General features: G+C 42.5%; 2 protein-coding genes and 1 long non-coding RNA gene across 4 annotated transcripts in view; 2 read left to right on the top strand and 1 right to left on the bottom strand.

Moving 5' to 3' along the window:
- Positions 1 to 19: 19 nt before the first annotated feature.
- On the bottom strand, positions 20 to 1,350 carry LOC310705467. The gene is made up of 2 exons (XR_014525312.1): positions 615 to 1,350; positions 20 to 271 (listed from the first exon to the last, which is right to left on the bottom strand). It is a non-coding gene; the product is annotated as an uncharacterized lncRNA (long non-coding RNA).
- Positions 1,351 to 2,572: 1,222 nt separating this feature from the next.
- Positions 2,573 to 9,695, top strand: HIKESHI (heat shock protein nuclear import factor hikeshi). Of its 2 annotated transcripts, none has more exons than XM_083500003.1 (5): positions 2,573 to 2,734; positions 4,445 to 4,682; positions 5,662 to 5,813; positions 8,847 to 8,965; positions 9,461 to 9,695. In XM_083500003.1, exons 1-5 carry the CDS (start codon positions 2,594 to 2,596, stop codon positions 9,513 to 9,515), a joined length of 705 nt encoding a protein of 234 aa, XP_083356129.1. In that variant the 5' UTR covers positions 2,573 to 2,593; the 3' UTR covers positions 9,516 to 9,695. The 2 variants fall into 2 exon arrangements, with proteins under 2 accessions (XP_083356129.1, XP_083356130.1); XM_083500004.1 differs by lacking the exon at positions 2,573 to 2,734 and adding an exon at positions 2,897 to 2,940.
- Positions 9,696 to 13,592: 3,897 nt separating this feature from the next.
- Positions 13,593 to 19,624, top strand: part of CCDC81 (coiled-coil domain containing 81) — a 29,727-nt gene continuing 23,695 nt past the window's right edge. Inside the window, exons 1-4 of the mRNA XM_083499629.1 lie at positions 13,593 to 13,975; positions 16,541 to 16,602; positions 17,729 to 17,885; positions 18,943 to 19,199. Of these exons, the coding sequence (XP_083355755.1) occupies positions 13,897 to 13,975; positions 16,541 to 16,602; positions 17,729 to 17,885; positions 18,943 to 19,199 (555 nt within the window). The 5' untranslated portion in view covers positions 13,593 to 13,896. The remainder of the gene's footprint in view (positions 13,976 to 16,540; positions 16,603 to 17,728; positions 17,886 to 18,942; positions 19,200 to 19,624) is intronic.

Raw genomic sequence — 19,624 nt, 5'->3', positions numbered from 1 at the left:
TGGACTTTTTTACAAAATAAAAAATACACACACACAAACACACAACCCTTAATGTTTTGGTCCAGCAAAAGTTTTACTCCCATAATTCCCAGAGACTATACTACTTTACATTAATTCTCTGTCTCATACCCATCTGATTACAGTAAGCCTGCAATTTGTAAACATTTAATTTGTGCATATTCAGCTTTAAGCGCTTGGGGAAAAATAAAAAGGGATGGGCACCCAGGGGAAAATACAAATTCCACCTGTCATTGCATTCAGTGTGTTTTGTCTATACAGTGGTACCTCGCAAGACAAAAAACTCGCTAGACGAAAGGGTTTTTTGTTTTTTGAGTTGCTTCGCAAGATGATTTTCCCTATGGGCTTGCTTTGCAAGACAGAAACGTCTTGCAAGTTTGTTTGCTTTTTCTTAACACCGTTAATACAGTTGCGACTTGACTTCGAGGAGCAACTCATAGAACGCGGTGTGGTAGCCTTTTTGAGGTTTTTAAAGACTTTGGTGATTTTTGAAGCTTTTCCAAAACTTTCCCGACACCGTGCTTCGCAAGACGAAAAAAAAATCGCAAGACGACAAAACTCGCGGAACGAATTAATTTCGTCTTGCGAGGCACCACTGTATGTGATTTGGGCTTTAGGTGCAATGCCTATGGTGCAAATGCTTTTCTTCGGGGGGGAACGACACATACTCCTAAACATTTTGTGAATCTAAGTTTGGCCTCATTGAGGGGCAGTATTTCAATATGAGTAGGAAAATGAGAGTACAGAAAAAAGTACTGGATACGGGCATACTGTACTTAGAATGAGAATTGCAGAGTAGGTGAAATAAGAGAACGTAGTTAATTGTTGGTAAAAGGAGCCACTGTCTTGGTGTAGAATACCCTGGTACTTATTTAGGATATTTCCATTGCTTCTGAACCCACTTGGCTCCACATCGTGGCTTTAAGAAAATAAATGTTTTTAATACTAAATATTGTTAACAAAAGCAACACAAGGCACAGGAAGACAAACTAAAAACGAAGTTCACTAGATCCCAAACACCTGCCGAAATAAAATGCTTCATTTAGTGCTTGAAAACTTGCGGTGAAGAGGCAAGATGAGCCTCCACCACCCTGGTGCTACCACTAAAAAGGCCTTTATTCTCCAGCTGCCTCATCTTTGACAGAAGGGGAGCAAATGAATTTCAGAGACTTTAAAAGTTTGTTTAACCTTATAAAAACAACATGTGAATAAAGTGTGTGTGAAATATGTGTAATATATGGAAGCGGTTGGGACAAGATGTAAAAGTATTAAATTTGGTAAAATGAAATAAAAACAAAATTAAATATGTGTTAACTTACTCTCTCCCCCCTCCCCCAAATCTTCAGATCACTTGCTCACAACAAAAAAATAAGCAGTTACAGAATGGTATACCTAGAACTTCTTCCAAAACATACATTTGTATTTTTACGAAGGTCTGTTTCTTACTTGAGGAGGTATTCTTGCCTGTACTCTTACTTTTTCTCAGGTGCAGGTCAGGATCTGCATGGTCTGTGTGGAGAAACATTGAATCGCTTCCTCCAGTAGAACCTTTCCTCCTTTCCATCTAGTTTTCTATCTGCGGGGATATTTGTGTGTGTGTAAAAATACTCGTCACTTGAGCCCTCCCTGCCCAGATTTTGTAGTGATGCAGCCTACAGTGGTTTTTAAAAAAATGTATTTTATTTATTACATTTATATTCCACCAAGAAGCTCAATGTCTGTGTCCATGGCAGGGCTCACACCAACTCTGTAAGCTGCTTCAGCAACATTGAAGTCTGAGTATCTGAAGTGTGCATGCACACGAAAGCTCATACCAATCACTAACTTAGTTGGTCTCTAAGGTACTACTGGAATTATTTATTTTATTTTGTTTCAATTAAAGATTGAGGACATTGACATTCTGTTCCTAGCCCTGCGGAAGTATTGAATGCCGAAGCAGCCTGGGAAAATTCTGTATAGTTTTAGGGATTAATTTTGTATGTATTTCAGTCTTCCTCCAAACAGATGCAGTTGGTACTTGGTGCTGTGCTTGAAAAATTATTCTGCTGAACCTTAAAACCTGCATGCATACAGCAGCAGAAATTGGCTGCGTAGCTTTTCCATTAGGCATGGGGGAAAAATAGCCAGTGGCACCTCTGTCCTGAAAAACCTCTATGTTAATAATAATAATAGAAATAATAATAGTAGTAGTAATAATAATAATAATAGTAAAAAGTTATTTATACCCCCCCCCCAAATCTGGCTGGGTTTCCCCAGCCACTCTGGGCGGTTTCCAACCAAAGATTAAAAATACATTAAAAGTTTTGGCACGGGGAAGTTGTTGGAGCAGGAAGATAATTCGATTTTAGGCCGGAAGTTCCTGTTAAGAACCAAGGCCCATCCTTTCCCTGAGCTGCCTTAGCCACCTCATTCCTTGCAAGACTACATTTCCCAGCGTCCTCCGCTTCACGGAACGTTCGTGCGCGGCGCGCTGGGATACGTAGTCCTCCACCGGGATGCTTGACATCCCACACACAAACACACGCAAGAATGCCCGCCTATCCCTATGCGAATCATTTCCTTCCGTTTGCCCCGGATGAGCTTCGGCGGGCGGGGTGGCACGGAGGGGCCACCGGGGTGGTCGCCTGGGCCGGTCGTGGCTTTCGAGGAAGCGGCCTTGCCGAGCGGAGCCGCCTCCGCCACCGCCATGTTTGGCTGCTTGGTCGCGGGGAGGCTGGTGAGTGGCGCCCGCGGCCGGCAGCGCAGGCCGGAGTGGGCGGGGCCCCTTGCTGCCGGGTCTCTATGGAAACGAGGGGGGAAAGGGGGTTGCTATGGGAACGAGAGGGCACTTGGGGTTTCTATGGTGAGGGATGCGGGCGCCTGGTTCCCTTGGTAACTCGTAAGGCCCAGGGGGGATGCGCCAGGCGTTTCTCGTGGAAGTGGGTGAGGAAATATCTGGCGATATATGTATTTAAATGTACTGCTTTAAGGTTTCTTTTCCATATATGTTATGATATATGAGAAGAAGGAAGTCCCAGCAAAGGAAGAATAGATACAAAAGCTCATGGAATACGCAGAAATGGCAAAACTTACTGGAAGAATAAGAATTTAGACCGCAAACTTTTTACAAAAGAATGGAAATGGTTTATGGAATATTTACAGATAAATTGTAAACAGATAAAAACACTGGCAGGATTATCGTAAAAACCTGCAGTTTTATAAGAGTATATTTTTAAAGGAGATGAATAAATGAGCAAATTGAGTTAATTTGGAATATGCAGAAGAAATTAAAAATAAATTTAAGGAACCTCAGAAAGAGGGGGAGGGAAGTCAATTTTTGAAATGTCAAAAGGATTGTAAAATCAGTGAAATGTATAAACTTGAAAAGTATAAAAAATATTTTTAAAAATGTTATGAGATATGTAAATACAATCAAGCAATGAATTATTATTATTATTATTATTACAATCAAGCGGTGCATTACTTTTTTATTAAATTTGTATACCACCTTTCATCTGCAGATCTCAGGGCGGTTCACAAAAACACACAAAAACAAAACAAAATAATATAAAAACCACAAATTGCATAGTAAAAGTAAGAACAACAGCAAAGCAATAATCCCCTTTTGCACAACACACATAAATTTTATGGAATATTTGTGTGTTTGTATACCTCTTGAGTTTCCTCCCTCTACATTCAAGCAGTATATATAGTGGTATAAACTATATACCATTTGATCATAGGGGGAAAAACCTCAACAGTGGTCAACAAATGAGATAAAACAATGAAAGCACTTAAAAAAAAAGACCATGATTTAAAATATGCAGGTTAAAACTGCAATAGACTAAAGCAGATTAAAACTAGTTGTACAAAACTAGGCCTGCCGTGTTTAATGGATTGCATTAACTGAGTAAAAATATTTTGGTCAATGAAAAATGTGCTTCCAATTAACCGGGCAGCATATTTTTCCCCATTTAAAATTGTATTTTTAATAAATAAATAAAAAGCAATGGGAACTCTCAATGGAACATAGGCAGCAAAAATACAAGCAATAAAACAATTGAAACATCTTAAAAACAATTCCAGTACAGATGCAGGTTGGAAAAGATCTGTGCTTTAAAAGCTTACTGAATAAGAAAGCTCTTCAAGATGTGACCAAACAGCCAACAGGGACAGCGCCTTGCCTAATGTTTAACAGGGAATTCCAAAGGGTAGGTGGCATAACCGGAAAGGTGAAATTCCTAACTTGTGCATAATGGCCCTCCTGCTATGATGGTATGTGCAGGAGGTCCTAACCTGCAAGAACAGATAGGAGAAGGGTTGTTTGGCATACTGCTTCGTTTTTTTCTGCACAGTCTCCATTTCAATGCATTCTTTTTTCCTGGAGGGAGTTTGAATTCCGCTACAGGCTCAAATCCCTACTTCATTCCCTGCTCTTCTTTTGTAGGTGCAAACAGTTGCACAGCAGGTGGCAGAAGACAAGTTTGTGTTTGACTTGCCCGACTATGACAGCATCAACCACGTGGTGGTCTTCATGCTGGGGACCGTTCCCTTCCCAGAGGGAATGGGTGGTTCTGTCTACTTCTGCTACCCCGACGAAAATGGGATAGCAGTGTGGCAGCTCCTGGGCTTTGTCACAAATGAAAAACCAAGTGCCATCTTCAAAATTTCCAGTCTGAAATCTGGTAAGAACATTGAGTGTAACCATTAAAGCCTGGGAAGGGGTTTGCTGTAGAGATAGGTGACTGGTAGCCAGAAGCAACAATTCAACAGCATAGCTGTTAGTCCCACTTCTTTTCTCTGAGGCACAGGCAAAGGGCTCTTGAATCCCCTTCTTCTCTGCCCAGATGTTGTGATTAGCAAAATGGACTTTATGTTCCTTGTTTGTGCCTTGGCTCATACATGGGAGCCATTGGCTGAGGCCCTCAAGGGGAGAACTGACAGGAGGGGAAGAGAGAGAGAGATAAAAATCCCTTTGTTTGCATCTCAGATTCTGTGGAAGTGAGTAGAGGCAGTATTGTTGACCTTTCAGCCTTTGCTCATGACTGGTTTTTATTTCTAGGTAAGCGTTTGCCTGTAGGGGGTGGGGAGTTCCTTAGCCCAAGCTGCCTCACCCTACTCAAAAGTTATTCTGTGTGACTCTGCCAGAGCTGGCGCTAAAATCATGTATTCTGGGTCTGAAAGATGCAGGAATAGAGAACCCAGAATCACTCACTGTGCTTCAAGCTGTCCTCCTAGTTGTCTTCTTTGGGGTAACTGGTGTGTACTCTCTGTTCCCAGAGAGGGGTCCTTTCTTGAAGCAACCTTTTTATGCAGCTAAGATACTCAAAAGTAGAACTACAGTGTTGACATCAGTGGCTAACTTAATTCATTTCACTTCTTGTCCTCTGAGCATGTCTTAGCTGGATACAGCATGCACCGAGTAGACCAACTGAAATGAATTGACTTAAGTTAGCCGTTGATGTCAGTACCGTAGAGACTATGATTTTGAAGAATTAAAACGCCACTGCTTTTCTGTTGTCGGGATGTGTTCTCTGTTTCTTGTTGACGGAGGTAGATGCTTTGTTTAAGAAGTCTTATGTAAATCTAGGCTGTTTTCAGAACTGTGCTTCTACTGAGGTCAGGACAGATGTATTACACCACTTGTGATGTTGTCTCTTTTAGGGAAAGGTAGCCATCATCCGTTTGGAGCTATGAATATCCCCCAAACGCCATCTGTAGCCCAGATTGGGATTTCTGTGGAGCTGCTGGAACTCTTGGCTCAGCAAACTCCTGTAGCAAGTGCCGCTGTGTCATCAGTCAATTCATTCACAGAGGTAATGAATAGCAAGCGATTTTGATTTCAGCAGTTACTGCCGGAATAGACTCTTCATTAATGGGTCTTAGAGCATGGGACATAATGCCATGAAGACAAGTGAGGCATTAACAAAAATTGCCTTACTCGTCAGAGCAGCAGCTTTTAAACTGTTTTCTGAGTTCCTCAGTGAAAAGAGCAATAATGTTCCCTGAAAGACAGCTTGATCCTCAGTACCGATCTTTGCTTGCAGATGTGTAGCTTTAACAGAATGTTGGAGCAGAGCCTTCATTTTCACAATAATAGTGAATCATAGAATCTTAGAGTTGGAAGGGATCCAAGGGTCATCTAGTCCAACCCCCTGCAATGCAAGGAATCTCGGCTAAAGCATTCATAGCAGATGGCCATCCAGCCTCTGCTTAAAAACCTGCAAGGAAGGAGAGTCCACCACCTCTCTTGGGAGTCTGTTCCAAACAGCTCTTCCCTGTCAGAAAGGTTTTCCTGATGTTTAGTTGGAATCTCCCTTCTTGTAACTTGGAAGATACTGGTTTGAGTCCTACCCTCCAGAGCAGGAGAAAACAAGCATGTTTGCTCTTCCATGTGATCCCAACATTAACTGACTCTACACCCATAAAATTTCCCATAATGCTCTGTGGTATGCAGGAGGTTCTTTGGCAGTCGACTCCGTGTGCAAAGGGTTCTCTAAAAGAATTTAGAAGCACATTTTTTAGAAGGCCATCTGTCTAATTCTTCTGCGGTTATTGGCCTAGATCCTATAATAAGGGAAGGGACGTCCTTAAAAGGAAAGTTTCCTTTCTCTTGCAGCTGTCCCTGAAAACCCTTTTGGGAATGTCAGAAGGTACCTCTCTCCTGAGATATGGGGCGTAAAGAGCTACTGCAAGGAATTGCTCAAAACTGGGGTCCTGCCCCCAAAACAGCTTTCCATCTAAGATAATTTTCTAGGTCACTGATATATTATTATAAAAAAAAGATTTGGGATTAAGCCCAATAAACACAGTGAGATTTACTTCCGAGTAAAGGATTATATAGTCAATAGCTTTATAAAGGCATGTTAATAATTCAGCAGAGTGTTATATTAAGTGGGGCATGAGCCTGCAATGTGTAATCAGAGTAATTTTAGGAAAAGATACCAAGTAGAGTAGAAACATTTCCGGCTTAGCTTGTCCCTTACAATAAAAACCCTTAGATTAAAGGTAAAGGGACCCCTCACTGTTAGGTCCAGTCCCGGACGACTCTGGGGTTGCACCGCTCATCTCGCTTTACTGGCCGAGGGAGCTGGCGTACAGCTTCCGGGTCATGTGGCCAGCATGACTAAGCCGCTTCTGGCGAACCAGAGCAGCACACGGAAACGGCGTTTACCTCCCTGCTGGAGCGGTACCTATTTATCTACTTGCACTTTGACGTGCCTTCGAACTGCTATGTTGGCAGGAGCAGGGACTGAGCAACGGGAGCTCATTCCGTCGCGGGGATTCGAACCGCCGACCTTCTGATCGGCAAGCCCTAGGCTCTGTGGTTTAGACCACAGCACCACCCACATCCCTAGGCCATCCTCAGATGGTCTAATTAGACCGTACAGAGATTCCCACCCCTGAAGAAAATCTATAATTTATAATATGATGATTAAAATGAACACATAAACTTACCCTTTCTCTTATGACTTTGTGAACTGGTGGCAGTTTGCAAAAACATTATAGTACTGTGGTTGGCAACTCTGTGTACTGACAGACAACTCCCTAGAAACCTTTGGAACAGAGAGTTACCTATTCATCTGTTATCTGTCTTCCCAGCTAATACTCCTCTTTCAATTTCTTTATTTATACAAGCGTTAATAAACTGCCAACTCATGAAAAATATTGTGACTGTGTATACAATTAAATGAACATCATAAAACACAGAAGCAATGGCCAACACTCAATCAAATTAATTCCATTGCAATGCTTGGCGAAACAAACGTTTCCAGCAGGAGACAAAATACTAAATATTGTAGGAAACATCCCAACTCGTGTTTCTCAAAGTGGCTTGCAAACCTAAAAACAACTTGCAGTGATAAAATATTCCATAAAACTTCTCTTAGAATCATAGAATCATAGAGTTGGAAGAGACCACAAGGGCCATCGAGTCCAACCCCCTGCCAAGCAGGAAACACCATCAGAGCACTCCTGACATATGGTTGTCAAGCCTCTGCTTAAAGACCTCCAAAGAAGGAGACTCCACCACACTCCTTGGCAGCAAATTCTACTGTCAAACAGCTCTTACTGTCAGGAAGTTCTTCCTAATGTTTAGGTGGAATCTTCTTTCTTGTAGTTTGGATCCATTGCTCCGTGTCCGCTTCTCTGGAGCAGCAGAAAACAACCTTTCTCCCTCCTCTATGTGACATCCTTTTATATATTTGAACATGGCTGTCATATCACCCCTTAACCTCCTCTTCTCCAGGCTAAACATGCCCAGCTCCCTTAGCCGTTCCTCATAAGGCATCGTTTCCAGGCCTTTGACCATTTTGGTTGCCCTCCTCTGGACATGTTCCAGTTTGTCAGTGTCCTTCTTGAATTGTGGTGCCCAGAACTGGACACAGTACTCCAGGTGAGGTCTGACCAGAGCAGAATACAGTGGCACTATTACTTCCCTTGATCTAGATGCTATACTCCTATTGATGAGGCCCAGAATTGCATTGGCTTTTTTAGCTGCCGTGTCACAGGGAGGAACAAGTCTTAGGGAGGAACAAGTAATTAACACAAAGCGCTGTCTCCCCTCCCTGGCTTTTGCAACTGGTTGCATTTGTTTCCCTGCTGACATGTCCAGAAGCAGGTCTCCTATTGTCCTGAAGCCTTTGCTGAGGCAGCGTGAGTCAAATGAGCAGATCACTCTTGTACAGTAACGAGATGCACTCCTCATAATATAGTAATATGTTTTCATTTGGATCATATTGGTAAACAATTGTTTAAATGCCAAAATAGAACACCTAGCTAGGATTGACTGAAATGATTATGTACATCCCTTTTTTTTAAAAAAGTGCTTTTGTTGTTGTGTATTTCAGTTCACTCAAAAGATGCTAGACAATTTTTATAACTTCGCTTCGTCCTTCGCTGTCACCCAGGCCCAAATGACACCCAACCCATCGGAAGCTTTTATTCCCGCAAATGTAGTTTTGAAATGGTAAGGAGATTGCCGGGGGAGGACTGTGCCTTCACCAACACAAGGTCTTGGTAGGACTGAATTAATGGTGCAGTAGTAACATTATCCCTAAATGTAAGAGTTACCTTTTTAGTATAAGCAGTAGTTGAATTTATACTGTGTATAACTATTTCATGTGTTTAGTTCAGGCTTGTGAATAGCCCTTCAGCCTGGTTACCTACAGCAAGTCTGATATGCTTCCAGACAATCAAGACCAGGAATTTAACAAAAAGCGGACACAATATTTTAAAAATTATTTTTGAAAAATACATATTAGGATTCCTGAAGGAATTGCATTGCACCCAGCATAACTGTTCAATAGCCAGTGGTGTTGAAGAGGAGAAGCCTCTCTGAAAATCCTGATGATCTTCCCTTTACAGTACATGCAAAGGAGAAGGATTCCATAAAGCTCAGCAAAGTAGCTAGAAGGTGGCTTTTATGTGACTTTATTTGTGCTTATCTTTTTTCTTCTTGTAGGTACGAGAATTTCCAAAGAAGATTAACTCAGAATCCTTTGTTTTGGAAAACATAATCTGGAGCCAAGTTCTCGCTAATGCGTGCTATAGCAACTGGTCACAACTTAAAAGATGCAAAAGATGGAGCCTACGAAATAAATCTGGATTGGTCGATTAAAAGCCTGAGCAGAATTGGGGGAGGGCAGCTTTTGTAATATTTATGGGGCATTTGTTACAAATTAAAGCTCTAAAAAACAGTCATTGCCGTTTTTCTTTTTTTAGAGTTAAAAATGTGGAACCACAACAGGAGCTTCTCATGAATTGTATGGAAACTCTTTCCATCATGTTAACGAGCAAATAGGTCCTTGTTTGGTGGTTCTTTAACGCTTTAAGTTCTGGCACTGTTGTGCGTATCAAATTGCAAATAAAATTTGGTCTGAAGCCTGTGCCTCTCTGAAAATACGCTGTTAATGGTTTCCAGTCAAAATAAAAAAATTCCTTCCAGTAGCACCTTAAAGACCAACTAAGTTAGTTCTTGGTATGAGCTTTCGTGTGCATGCACACTTCTTCAGATACACTGAAACAGAAGTTGCCAGATCCTTCTATATAGTGAGAAGGTGGGGAGGGGTATTACTCAGAAGGGTGGTGGGAATGGGTGATTGGCAGATAGCTGAGATGGGCCTGTTGACGACTCTTAATGACTGCAATAGGTCTTACAGGAAAAGGCAAGGGGTGAGAAGGTGAAAAATGGCTTAGTCATGTATAATGAGATAAGAATCCAATGTCTCTGTTCAGACCAGGTCTCTCCATGGTTTTAAGTTTGGTAATGAGTTGCAATTCAGCAGCTTCTCTCTTTTCTTCTCTTTTTGACTATGGCAGACCAACACGGCTACCTATCTGTAAATGGTTTCCAGTGTAAATCTGTCTTAGTACAGATAGAACAGTTCAAAAATTCATAGGGTTGGAAGGGCCCCTGAGGATAATCTAATCCAACCCAAATATACAGCGTTCCAATACGTGGATCAAATCTGCAACCTTGCATTGTTATCAGCACTATTCTCTAGCCAACTGAGCTATCCAGTAGATATGATTAGCTCCTGGTGTATTGTGTCTGAACTCTGCCCTTCATTTCTTTCTATGTAATATCTTGGTCTGTATGTATTTGCCTGTTGGGGTTCACAACTAATAACTCCCCTATGCCCAGAGTCCATCCAAACATAGTTGTCTGAGAAACTGGTCACATAGCTACTGGCGACCTATCTTGGCAAGGTTGTCTGGCGAGAAGAGGATCTGTCAGTCGTACAATTTCCTGTTTAAGAAGGGTTGCCGAAACAGCTGTTGCAAGGTGTTGCCATTGCAGATCCTGCTGAACCTGTCATCCAGTGGGTTGCCAAACACTGATCCACGAGCTTCCAGTAGTCCACGGAGTGTCTGCAGATTTGTGGTTGAAGAAGACAGATGACACATTAAAGATCCATCTTGGTTTTTAATCCAATGTGCTACTGCTTCTTTCGTTTCTTGTATATCTTCCACAGGGTGTACAGTGGTACCTCGGGTTACATACGCTTCAGGTTACAAACTCCGCTAAACTAGAAATAGTGCTTCAGGTTAAGAACTTTGCTTCAGGATGAGAACAGAAATCGTGCTCTGGCGGCGCGGCAGCAGCAGGAGGCCCCGTTAGCTAAAGTGGTGCTTCAGGTTAAGTACAGTTTCAGGTTAAGTACGAACCCCCGGAACGAATTAAGTACTTAACTCGAGGTACCACTGTATTTAAAATACATTATATAAGAAATAAAAGGAGCAATAAAAATACAGTTAAAAACCATGCAGCACCTAGCACAGCACAGTATGATTGCTGCAGCAGGCAGAATCGTTGCTTAAGTGATCTGTCTCACCAGTTTTCTTTTTTAAAAAAAAGATATTTATTAAAGTTTTTAAAATATAACAATGAAAATGAAAAATAAAAGAAACAAAATACAACATAAAAACAATTAAAAAACAAATAATTTTCCATAACATATCTTCCTTACGCTTATTTCCCCAGACCTCCTCATACCTCCCTTCTTTGTATTCCACTTCAATTTGTTAGTTCAGCAAATCCTTACCATTAAGCTTTTACCCATTTGTAAACCTTTTTTTCATATCTCCTAAAGCATTACAGCTGGAAACCCCTTAGTTTCTATCCAACATCCTTCTAACATTCATTAATTTTACAATATTTCTGTAAATAGTCTTTAAATTTCTTCCAGTCTTCTTTCACCAACTCTTCTCCCTGGTCTCGGATTCTGCCAGTCATTTCTGCCAATTCCATGTAGTCGATCATCTTCATCTGCCATTCTTCCAGAGTGGGTAAATCTTGTGTCTTCCAATACTTTGCAATTAGTATTCTTGCTGCTGTGTCTCACCAGTTTTCAAGTGGCCCATGCGGGGGGGGGATTGAGAACAACTAACCCGATAATTTCTCTTATTCATGGACCTTGCATTCTTGCATTGTTTCTGTTCCAGTCGGACTTCTCAGCCATCCTCCCTAGCGTGTTTTGCACACATTTCCATCTATATATATTTTACTGTGGATAAGTCTGCCTAAAATGTTTTTTTCAGATGCCGAGTGTTACTTGGGAGGTCCGACTGCTCTGGGCTTTACATATGTGCTTGTGTTAAATATTTAAGGCATCTCTCAAATCCATGCTTTCTTTCAGTCTTAGGGTGTTGTTGCTTTAAGAAGAAGACTTCTTTTTGCTCTCATGATGGTTTCGCCAAAAGGGACTGAGTAAAATGAATTTATTTTATTACTACTTTATTACCAGCATCTATTTTAAACCAGGGTCCAATACTTCATTTTCTGAAGAAATTGCTGTCAATGCCTTTTCTATATTTCGTTATTAAATAACCAGCAGTAAGGCAGGTTTATATTATTTGTAACATTAGGATGTGATTTCTGATGTAGGATTTCAAACTGGGTGTAATTTGTTTCTCTTGCTTTTCTACAGCTATGCAGTGGTCTGATTCATTTTGCCTTTTTCTCTTTACCTTCTTCAGTATGTACACTATTAGGAAAAACAAATATTTTCCATAAAGTTTTTTTTAAAAAGAAACAAATCTTGTTTTGTTACCACTTCAGACACTCCCACTTCATAGAGGAAACATACGTGGGTGAATAAAGATAGGCAAGCGTGTTTTATTTTTAAAGAGGCCCTATTTATACTGATGTAGTATTATGAACATTTGAGGAATACACAGCTCTTAATAACAAAAAATTTTCCATAGATGCAATTCAGTGTTACTCAAAAGCACCCATACTTTATACCAGCAGAGGTTAATTCAGTAAGAACTGCCACGTCTGTTACTCTGGAATCATCTTGGCAACAATGGGTTATTTTCTTTTAAACATGCATTTCATCTGTAAAATAAAAATATTTGTAAGCTGCTTTGAGTATTATTTTCATATAAATATTAACCCTTAACTGATCCAATCTATTAAAAATGTACTTAAAATACAAATACACGCCATTCATAGTACATGGATATGACTGGAAAGAAGAAACCAGCGGAGTCGGGCAAGCCAAAAAGGCTAATATAATAGACACGAAATTACATTGCAAACCAATTTTAGTCTATATTAGCGTCTAATACTTCTTGTTCTTAAATCTACACAAAAGTTATCCTATTGCAACATCTGGAAAATGAGATTCCAAGGAGTCTGTGGAACTCCCTGCCTATTGAAATCAAGCAAGGCGCCTTCCGTGTACTCTTTGGCACCAGCTAAAAACATTCTTGCCTACCCAGGTGCTTAAAAAGTTGAGGAAATTTTAATTTGTTTAACTTTTGCATATTTTAAAAGTATGCTCGTGATTTTTTCTCCATTTAATATTTATCTTTCTGTGAACCACTCTGAGCGTTTTTCCCTTTTCTCCAACCATCAAGCGGTGTATGAATTTTATGATAAAGTAAAATAAAATAAAACAGATGGTACTGTACTAAAACAACCAGTGATTTTGTTGCACCATCACAGCCTGCAAGGACCTGGTGCCTAATTTACTAAGCGCCGCCCGGGGCGGAGATCTTTTATTGTGACGTCTCCCTTAGCAACCGGGAACCTGCGTCCTAGCGACGGCCCCGCCCCCTCCCATTCATGGCCCCGCCCCCTCCATCGTGCATTGTGGAGGCGCCGCTGTGCGCCCAGGCGAATTTCCCCCTTTCTGCCATCGCCTCTCAAGAAATCGGTTTGCTTCTGCACTGATGCGGAGGAGGAAAAGGGGAGAGGAGGGGAAATGGGCAACGCTTTGAAGGCTGGAGCGCGTAAAAGGGAGTGAGAAGGAGCTATGTGACGGCCGCCGCCCCCACACCCAGGGAAAACCTCCAAAAACCAGCCCAGTCTACCGGACTTTCTGCTTGGTCTTTCTTTTTCTCTCTCTCCTCCTTTGGTAAAGGCAGAAAAGTGGGAAAGACGATTCGAAAATGCTGGACACCATCCATGCCACGATCTTGGAGGGCGGGAGGAACGTCTTCCTTACACTTCCCAAGCTCACGACAGAAGGTAAGCTCTGTTTCCCCGCCGGGTTTTTACAGTTCAGCCTCCTCAATGAACCACAAGGCTAATATGCTGCAGTGCAAATTGCTTTTATGAATGACTGTACCTGGGAAAGCATCTGTTGTTGCATGCAAGAGAATCCTAGATTATATACATATACATATACATATACATATACATATACATATACATATACATATACATATACATATACATACACATATAGATATACGACAGGAAAGAAGAAACCAGTGGCATCGAGCAAGCCAAAAAGGCTAATATAATAGACATGAAATTACATTGCAAACCAATTTTAGTCTATGTGAATATCTAATACTTCGTGTTCTTAAATCTACACAAAAGTTATCCTATTGCAACATCTGGAAAATGAGATTCCAAGGAGTCTGTGGAACTCCCTGCCTATTGAGATCAAGCAAGGCACGTTCTGTGTACTTTTTTCAGCACCTGCTAAAACATTGTTGCCTACCCAGGTGCTTAGAAAGTTGAGGAAATTTTAATCTGTTTAACTTTTAGTTTACTCTCTCTCTGTTTTACATTTTTGAATACTCATTTAAACATGCTTCTAAAACATCTTCTGCATACCATGAATCCCTACATATATTATGTAAACTGAACCATTCAGTATTCCATCATTGCATCCATAAAAACTTATTTGCACTGTTGAATTTATCTTAATGCTAACAGCGTTTTCAAGTGTACACAACCCCCCCCATATATTCAATAGATGTTTTCCAATCTTCTCTAAATGCATGTTCTTCTTCTTCTCTTATTCGATATATTTAGCTGTGCGTATTCCATCAGTTTAAGTTGCCATTCTTCTTTAGTTGGGACCTCGCTCGTTTTCCATTTTTGGGCTAACAAAACGCGGGCCACAGTAGCAGCATACATAAATAACCTTTTTTGACACCTGGGTATTTCCATCTGAATTATCCCCAACAAAAAGGACTCTGGTTTTTTTGGGAAAAGTGCCTTTAAACATTTTTTTCAATTCATGATGGATTATTTCCCAATTCGCTTTTACCCCTTTACAGGTCCACCAGATTCAATCTCCGGGGGCTGGAAGTGCCTCCTGCCTGAAAGCCTGCAGAACGGCTGCCAGCCAGAGTCTACCCTGTAAAGAGCACTAAGCTAGATGGATCAATTGTTTGACTCCATTTAAGGCTATGTCCTTATCTTACCTGACTCCCCATCCCCTTCATAACCTCCGTTTACCCATAATACTTGAGATCAGCTAGGAAGATAGGAAGCTGCTTTATGCTGAGTTAGACCACTGGCCCATCTAGCTCAGTATTGCATGCACTGACTGGCAGCAGCTCAATAGGATTTCAAGGAAGGGAACTCTCCCAGCGCTAGATGGAGATGCTGGGGATCGAACCTGAGACCTTTTGCATGCTAAACAAACCTGAACAAACTACAATTCCCAGGATTCCTTCGGGGGGGGGGGGAGTAATGCACTTTAAATGAATGGTGTGTATTCAGCCTGTGTATAATAATAATAATAATAATTTATTATTTATACCCCGCCCATCTGGCTGGGTATAAATAATACTGGCTGTGTATGTATTAAGCAGGCATGTTTATGTGTGGGTCTGGCCCCATCCCTTGGCCCACATTGGTTTCCAGGTGTCATCCAACAGCTTGGTGCTGTTCCCCTATACATTTTTGTTGTTGTTTAGTCGTTTAGTCGTGTCCGACTCTTCGTGACGCCATGGACCAGAGCACGCCAGGCACTCCTGTCTTCCACTGCCTCCCGCAGTTTGGTCAAACTCATGTTCGTAGCTTCGAGAACACTGCCCAACCATCTTGTCCTCTGTCGTCCCCTTCTCCTTGTGCCCTCCATCTTTCCCAACATAAGGGTCTTTTCCAGGGAGTCTTCTCTTCTCATGAGGTGGCCAAAGTACTGGAGCCTCAGCTTCAGGATCTGTCCTTCCAGTGAGCACTCAGGGCTGATATCCTTCAGAATGGATCGGTCCACGGGACTCTCAAGAGTCTCCTCCAGCACCATAATTCAAAAGCATCGATTCTTCGGCGATCAGTCTTCTGTATGGTCCAGCTCTCACTTCCATACATCACTACTGGGAAAACCATAGCTTTTACTGTACGGACCTTTGTTGGCATGACATATAGGAAGTCGGCTCTCAACGTTGATGCAGTGCCCTGAATTCAGTTGCCTATAACATGGTTTGAGAAATCTCAGTAAGGGCCTTTTGCAGCACCGCATTTAAAGTATTCCACTCCAAAATTGCTGGCTCCATTCAAGGCAAGAGAGTTGTTGAGGTAGCTCAGTGTTCCCTTCTGTTGCTGACATATCAGTCTAATATTAGTTGCGAAAGGGAAGTGGAATTGGCTTCTCACTGTCTGGAAAAGCGAGGAGCCACTATAGTAAGGAGTGATGGGAGTTATATCCCAAACATCCATTGAGGGCACCACATTGGCTATTCCAGATGCAAATGCCCCATAGCTGATGGTTCCTTCCTTCCTTCGCTTTCCCTTTATGGGACAAAGGAATTAACACGATGCAGGATAACTCTGTATTTCTTTGCATTTCAGATATCCTCGGTATTTGGGGCACTGTTTCGGAGTTTGTTGAAAAGCAGCTTTCTATGAATAAGGTGGGAATTTTTGTTCCTTTGCTTAAATGCTTGTTTTGAAAGATTTGGGCGTTTGTGCATTCTGGTCAAAGCAGCCAGAGTGCGTGCAGATAAATTCTCCTTTTTTTTGCTGATGTTTGGCGTGAACATGCTCACAGAAAGTGAATCCCTCTTGTGCTATTTTCTGGAAAAAGAGGTTTAGGGAATCACAATGAGCACTTCCCTCGTTGTCTCAGCATGGCAATGGCGGCCACCTAAGAGTTGCCAGAACTGAACAAAGGCTTCCAATCTTGTTGGGTTCGGAAACGCACTCGAAACCATGGCTTCATATCCTGGCTTGCTTGGAAGCCGTTAACCATAGTTTCCTGGTTTTCACCTAATGGGAAGTTATGGTTAATACATGCAAAGGGAGGAGCAGAAGGGTTGTATTCGGGTGTACAAAGCCCATGCATATTGTGATTCGATGGTGCAAGCTGGGCTTTCATGCCCAGAACCCTTCCAACAATCCTATAAGGTGAACCCATCTAGTTCTCAGCACTATCTACACTGACTCGCAACAACTCTCAGAGTTGCCAGCCCTACCTAGAAATGTCAAGGATTGAATCAAGAACCTTCTGAATGCTAAGCAGTTCTCCCAATCAGCTAAGGTCTTTTTCCAAATTTGTGGGTGTAGGGTAAAGGTAAAGGGACCACTGACCATTAATTCCAGTTGTGACAGACTCTGGGGTTGCGGCGCTCATCTCGCTTTATTGGCCGAGGGAGCTGGTGTACAGCTTCCGGGTCATATGGCCAGCATGTCTAAGCAGCCTCTGGCAAACCAGAGCAGCCACGGAAACACCGTTTACCTTCCCGCCGGAGCGGTACCTATTTATCTACTTGCACTTTGACGTGCTTTCAAACTGCTAGGTTGACAGGAGCAGGGACCGAGCAACGGGAGCTCACCCTGTTGCGGGGATTCGAACCGCCAACCTTCTGATCGGCAAGTCCTAGGCTCTGTGGTTTAACCTACAGCGCCACCTGCGTCCCATGGGTGTGGGGTATGACTTGCCTAATGTTTGATCCGACCTAAGATTTGAACTGGGGACTTCCAGTTCATAGCTCATGTTCTAAACCATTACAGTAGTCCAGCTGTGCCTTCTTTTTCCAGGGTGTCTTAATACCAGGGTTGGGGACGTTCTCCTTCTTGAGACAGAAGCTTGAAGTTGGTAATAACAAATACATCCTTATACAGCGGCCTGTGTTCCTTCTGTCTGAGAAACTTGCGCAGATCCATGGGCTGAAGTTTAACAAAATACACACTCCCGGTAAGAAATGGGGTTGTGGTGTGTTCTTTCCTCCATGCCCGTGTGTGCAGTGTACATTTTGCGGTGTGCAACCAAGCTATGCAACCAACATAACACATGGTATTACGGAGCGAAAATGCAGCAGCGCTGAGGATGGCAGCAGAGTTATTGAAAGAATGGGAAGCAGAAACTAGTTTTTGCCCTAGGAACACAGGACAGTTTTATTTCATAGTTCATGGTCTGAGCCAGGGAAAAGCTGGTTGTGGTGAGCACCTATTGGCTAGCACTAGTGCCATCACCAACACAGGTGAGCACAGTACCCAGAACAGTTTTACAATTAGATTTTTGTTATGGGGAGGGGAGAGTAGAGTGAAGGGTCAGCGTATGCCAATGGTGATTGGCGCCAGGGGAAAAAGTGGAGATGGTAAGAGGTATAACCTTTGTACAGTAGGCTGCAAAAATATTGGGCTTCATGTTTCAGGTAAGGAAGATGCACCGCCACTGCGGTTCAGGGACACATTCCAGCAAGGGAAACGTACTTCAGGAAGGTGTGGGGCAAGGCCAGTGAGAGGTGTGGCCTGTGAAGGGGGCATGGCCTATGAATCAAAAGGGCCAGGTGGAGAGGTCGGGGGGCCACATCTCTCTTCTCCACCAACGGTCCAAGATGAGGGAGAAAAAAGTTTTCTACTGGGAGTAATGTGTGAACAAGCTATTAGTGTTCTAACATTTTACTCATAAGATGCATTTCAGAGTTGGGGATTCAAATGTGGCCCTTCAGGCCTTTCTGTTTGGCCCTCAGAACTATCCCCAGGCCCCACACTCTCCTCACTAGCCCTTGTTTCACAATTTGAGTGTCTTTTCCTGGGTGCAGTGCCTCTCACTTGTCTGAACGGAGGATAGAGAGGTATATATAAAAAACTAGCCTCTTGTACAAAGGTAAAATTTACATTTGTTGCTCCACCTACTTTTGCCTCTCCCCCCCCCCCACTGGCAAATGGCCTTCAGGATGGACATAGTCTTGCTTCTTGTTCAGATGGTTTCTCTCTTCACCAATTCTTTTCCTGCTGCCCTCCCCTAGGTGATATCCCAATTGTTCCACTAAATTTCATAGTGTTATCCCTGGAAGGCCCTTTCAACAGGGAGACCGTGGAAGGATGTGTCCGAGAGACGCTCCTGTCCTTCTCGCGCTCCATTGCCACCAAGCAGACAGTCGAGTTCACCTTCAAAGGGATCGGTGTGCTGGTGATCCGGGACAACAGGGTGAAAATGAAGTTTTACAAAGACTTCCTTCGCGCCATGGATGGGAGTGGGAATCTCCTGAAGGCGCTTACAAACGTACGTTGGTCATCGTTTCCTTCTGGGCCTGGATGTCATTCCGGTCTGATATTTTACCTGTTGTAATAATAAATATTGCATTTGAGGCAGTTTCATTGTTTAGAGCATGGTGCTGATAACACAAGGAGGATGCAAGTGGCACTGTGGTCTAAACCACTGAGCCTCTTGTGCTTGCCGATCAGAAGGTTGGCGGTTCGAAACCCCACAACGGAGTGAGCTCCCATTGCTGTGTCCCAGCTCCTGCCAACCTAGAAGTTCAAAAGCACACCAGTACAAGTAGATAAATAGGTACCGCTCCGGCAGGAAGGTAAACGGTGTTTCTGTGCGTTCTGGATTCCGTCACGGTGTTCTGTTGTGCCAGAAGCGGTTTAGTCATGTTGGCCACATGCCCTCAAAAGCTGTTGGTGGACAAACACCTGCTCCCT

Source organism: Podarcis liolepis, assembly GCF_965112155.1.
Source record: "Podarcis liolepis genome assembly, chromosome: 4".
NCBI lineage: Eukaryota > Metazoa > Chordata > Lepidosauria > Squamata > Lacertidae > Podarcis > Podarcis liolepis.
Note: the sequence above shows the minus strand (reverse complement) of the source record. Positions and strands in the feature narration are given on the sequence as shown.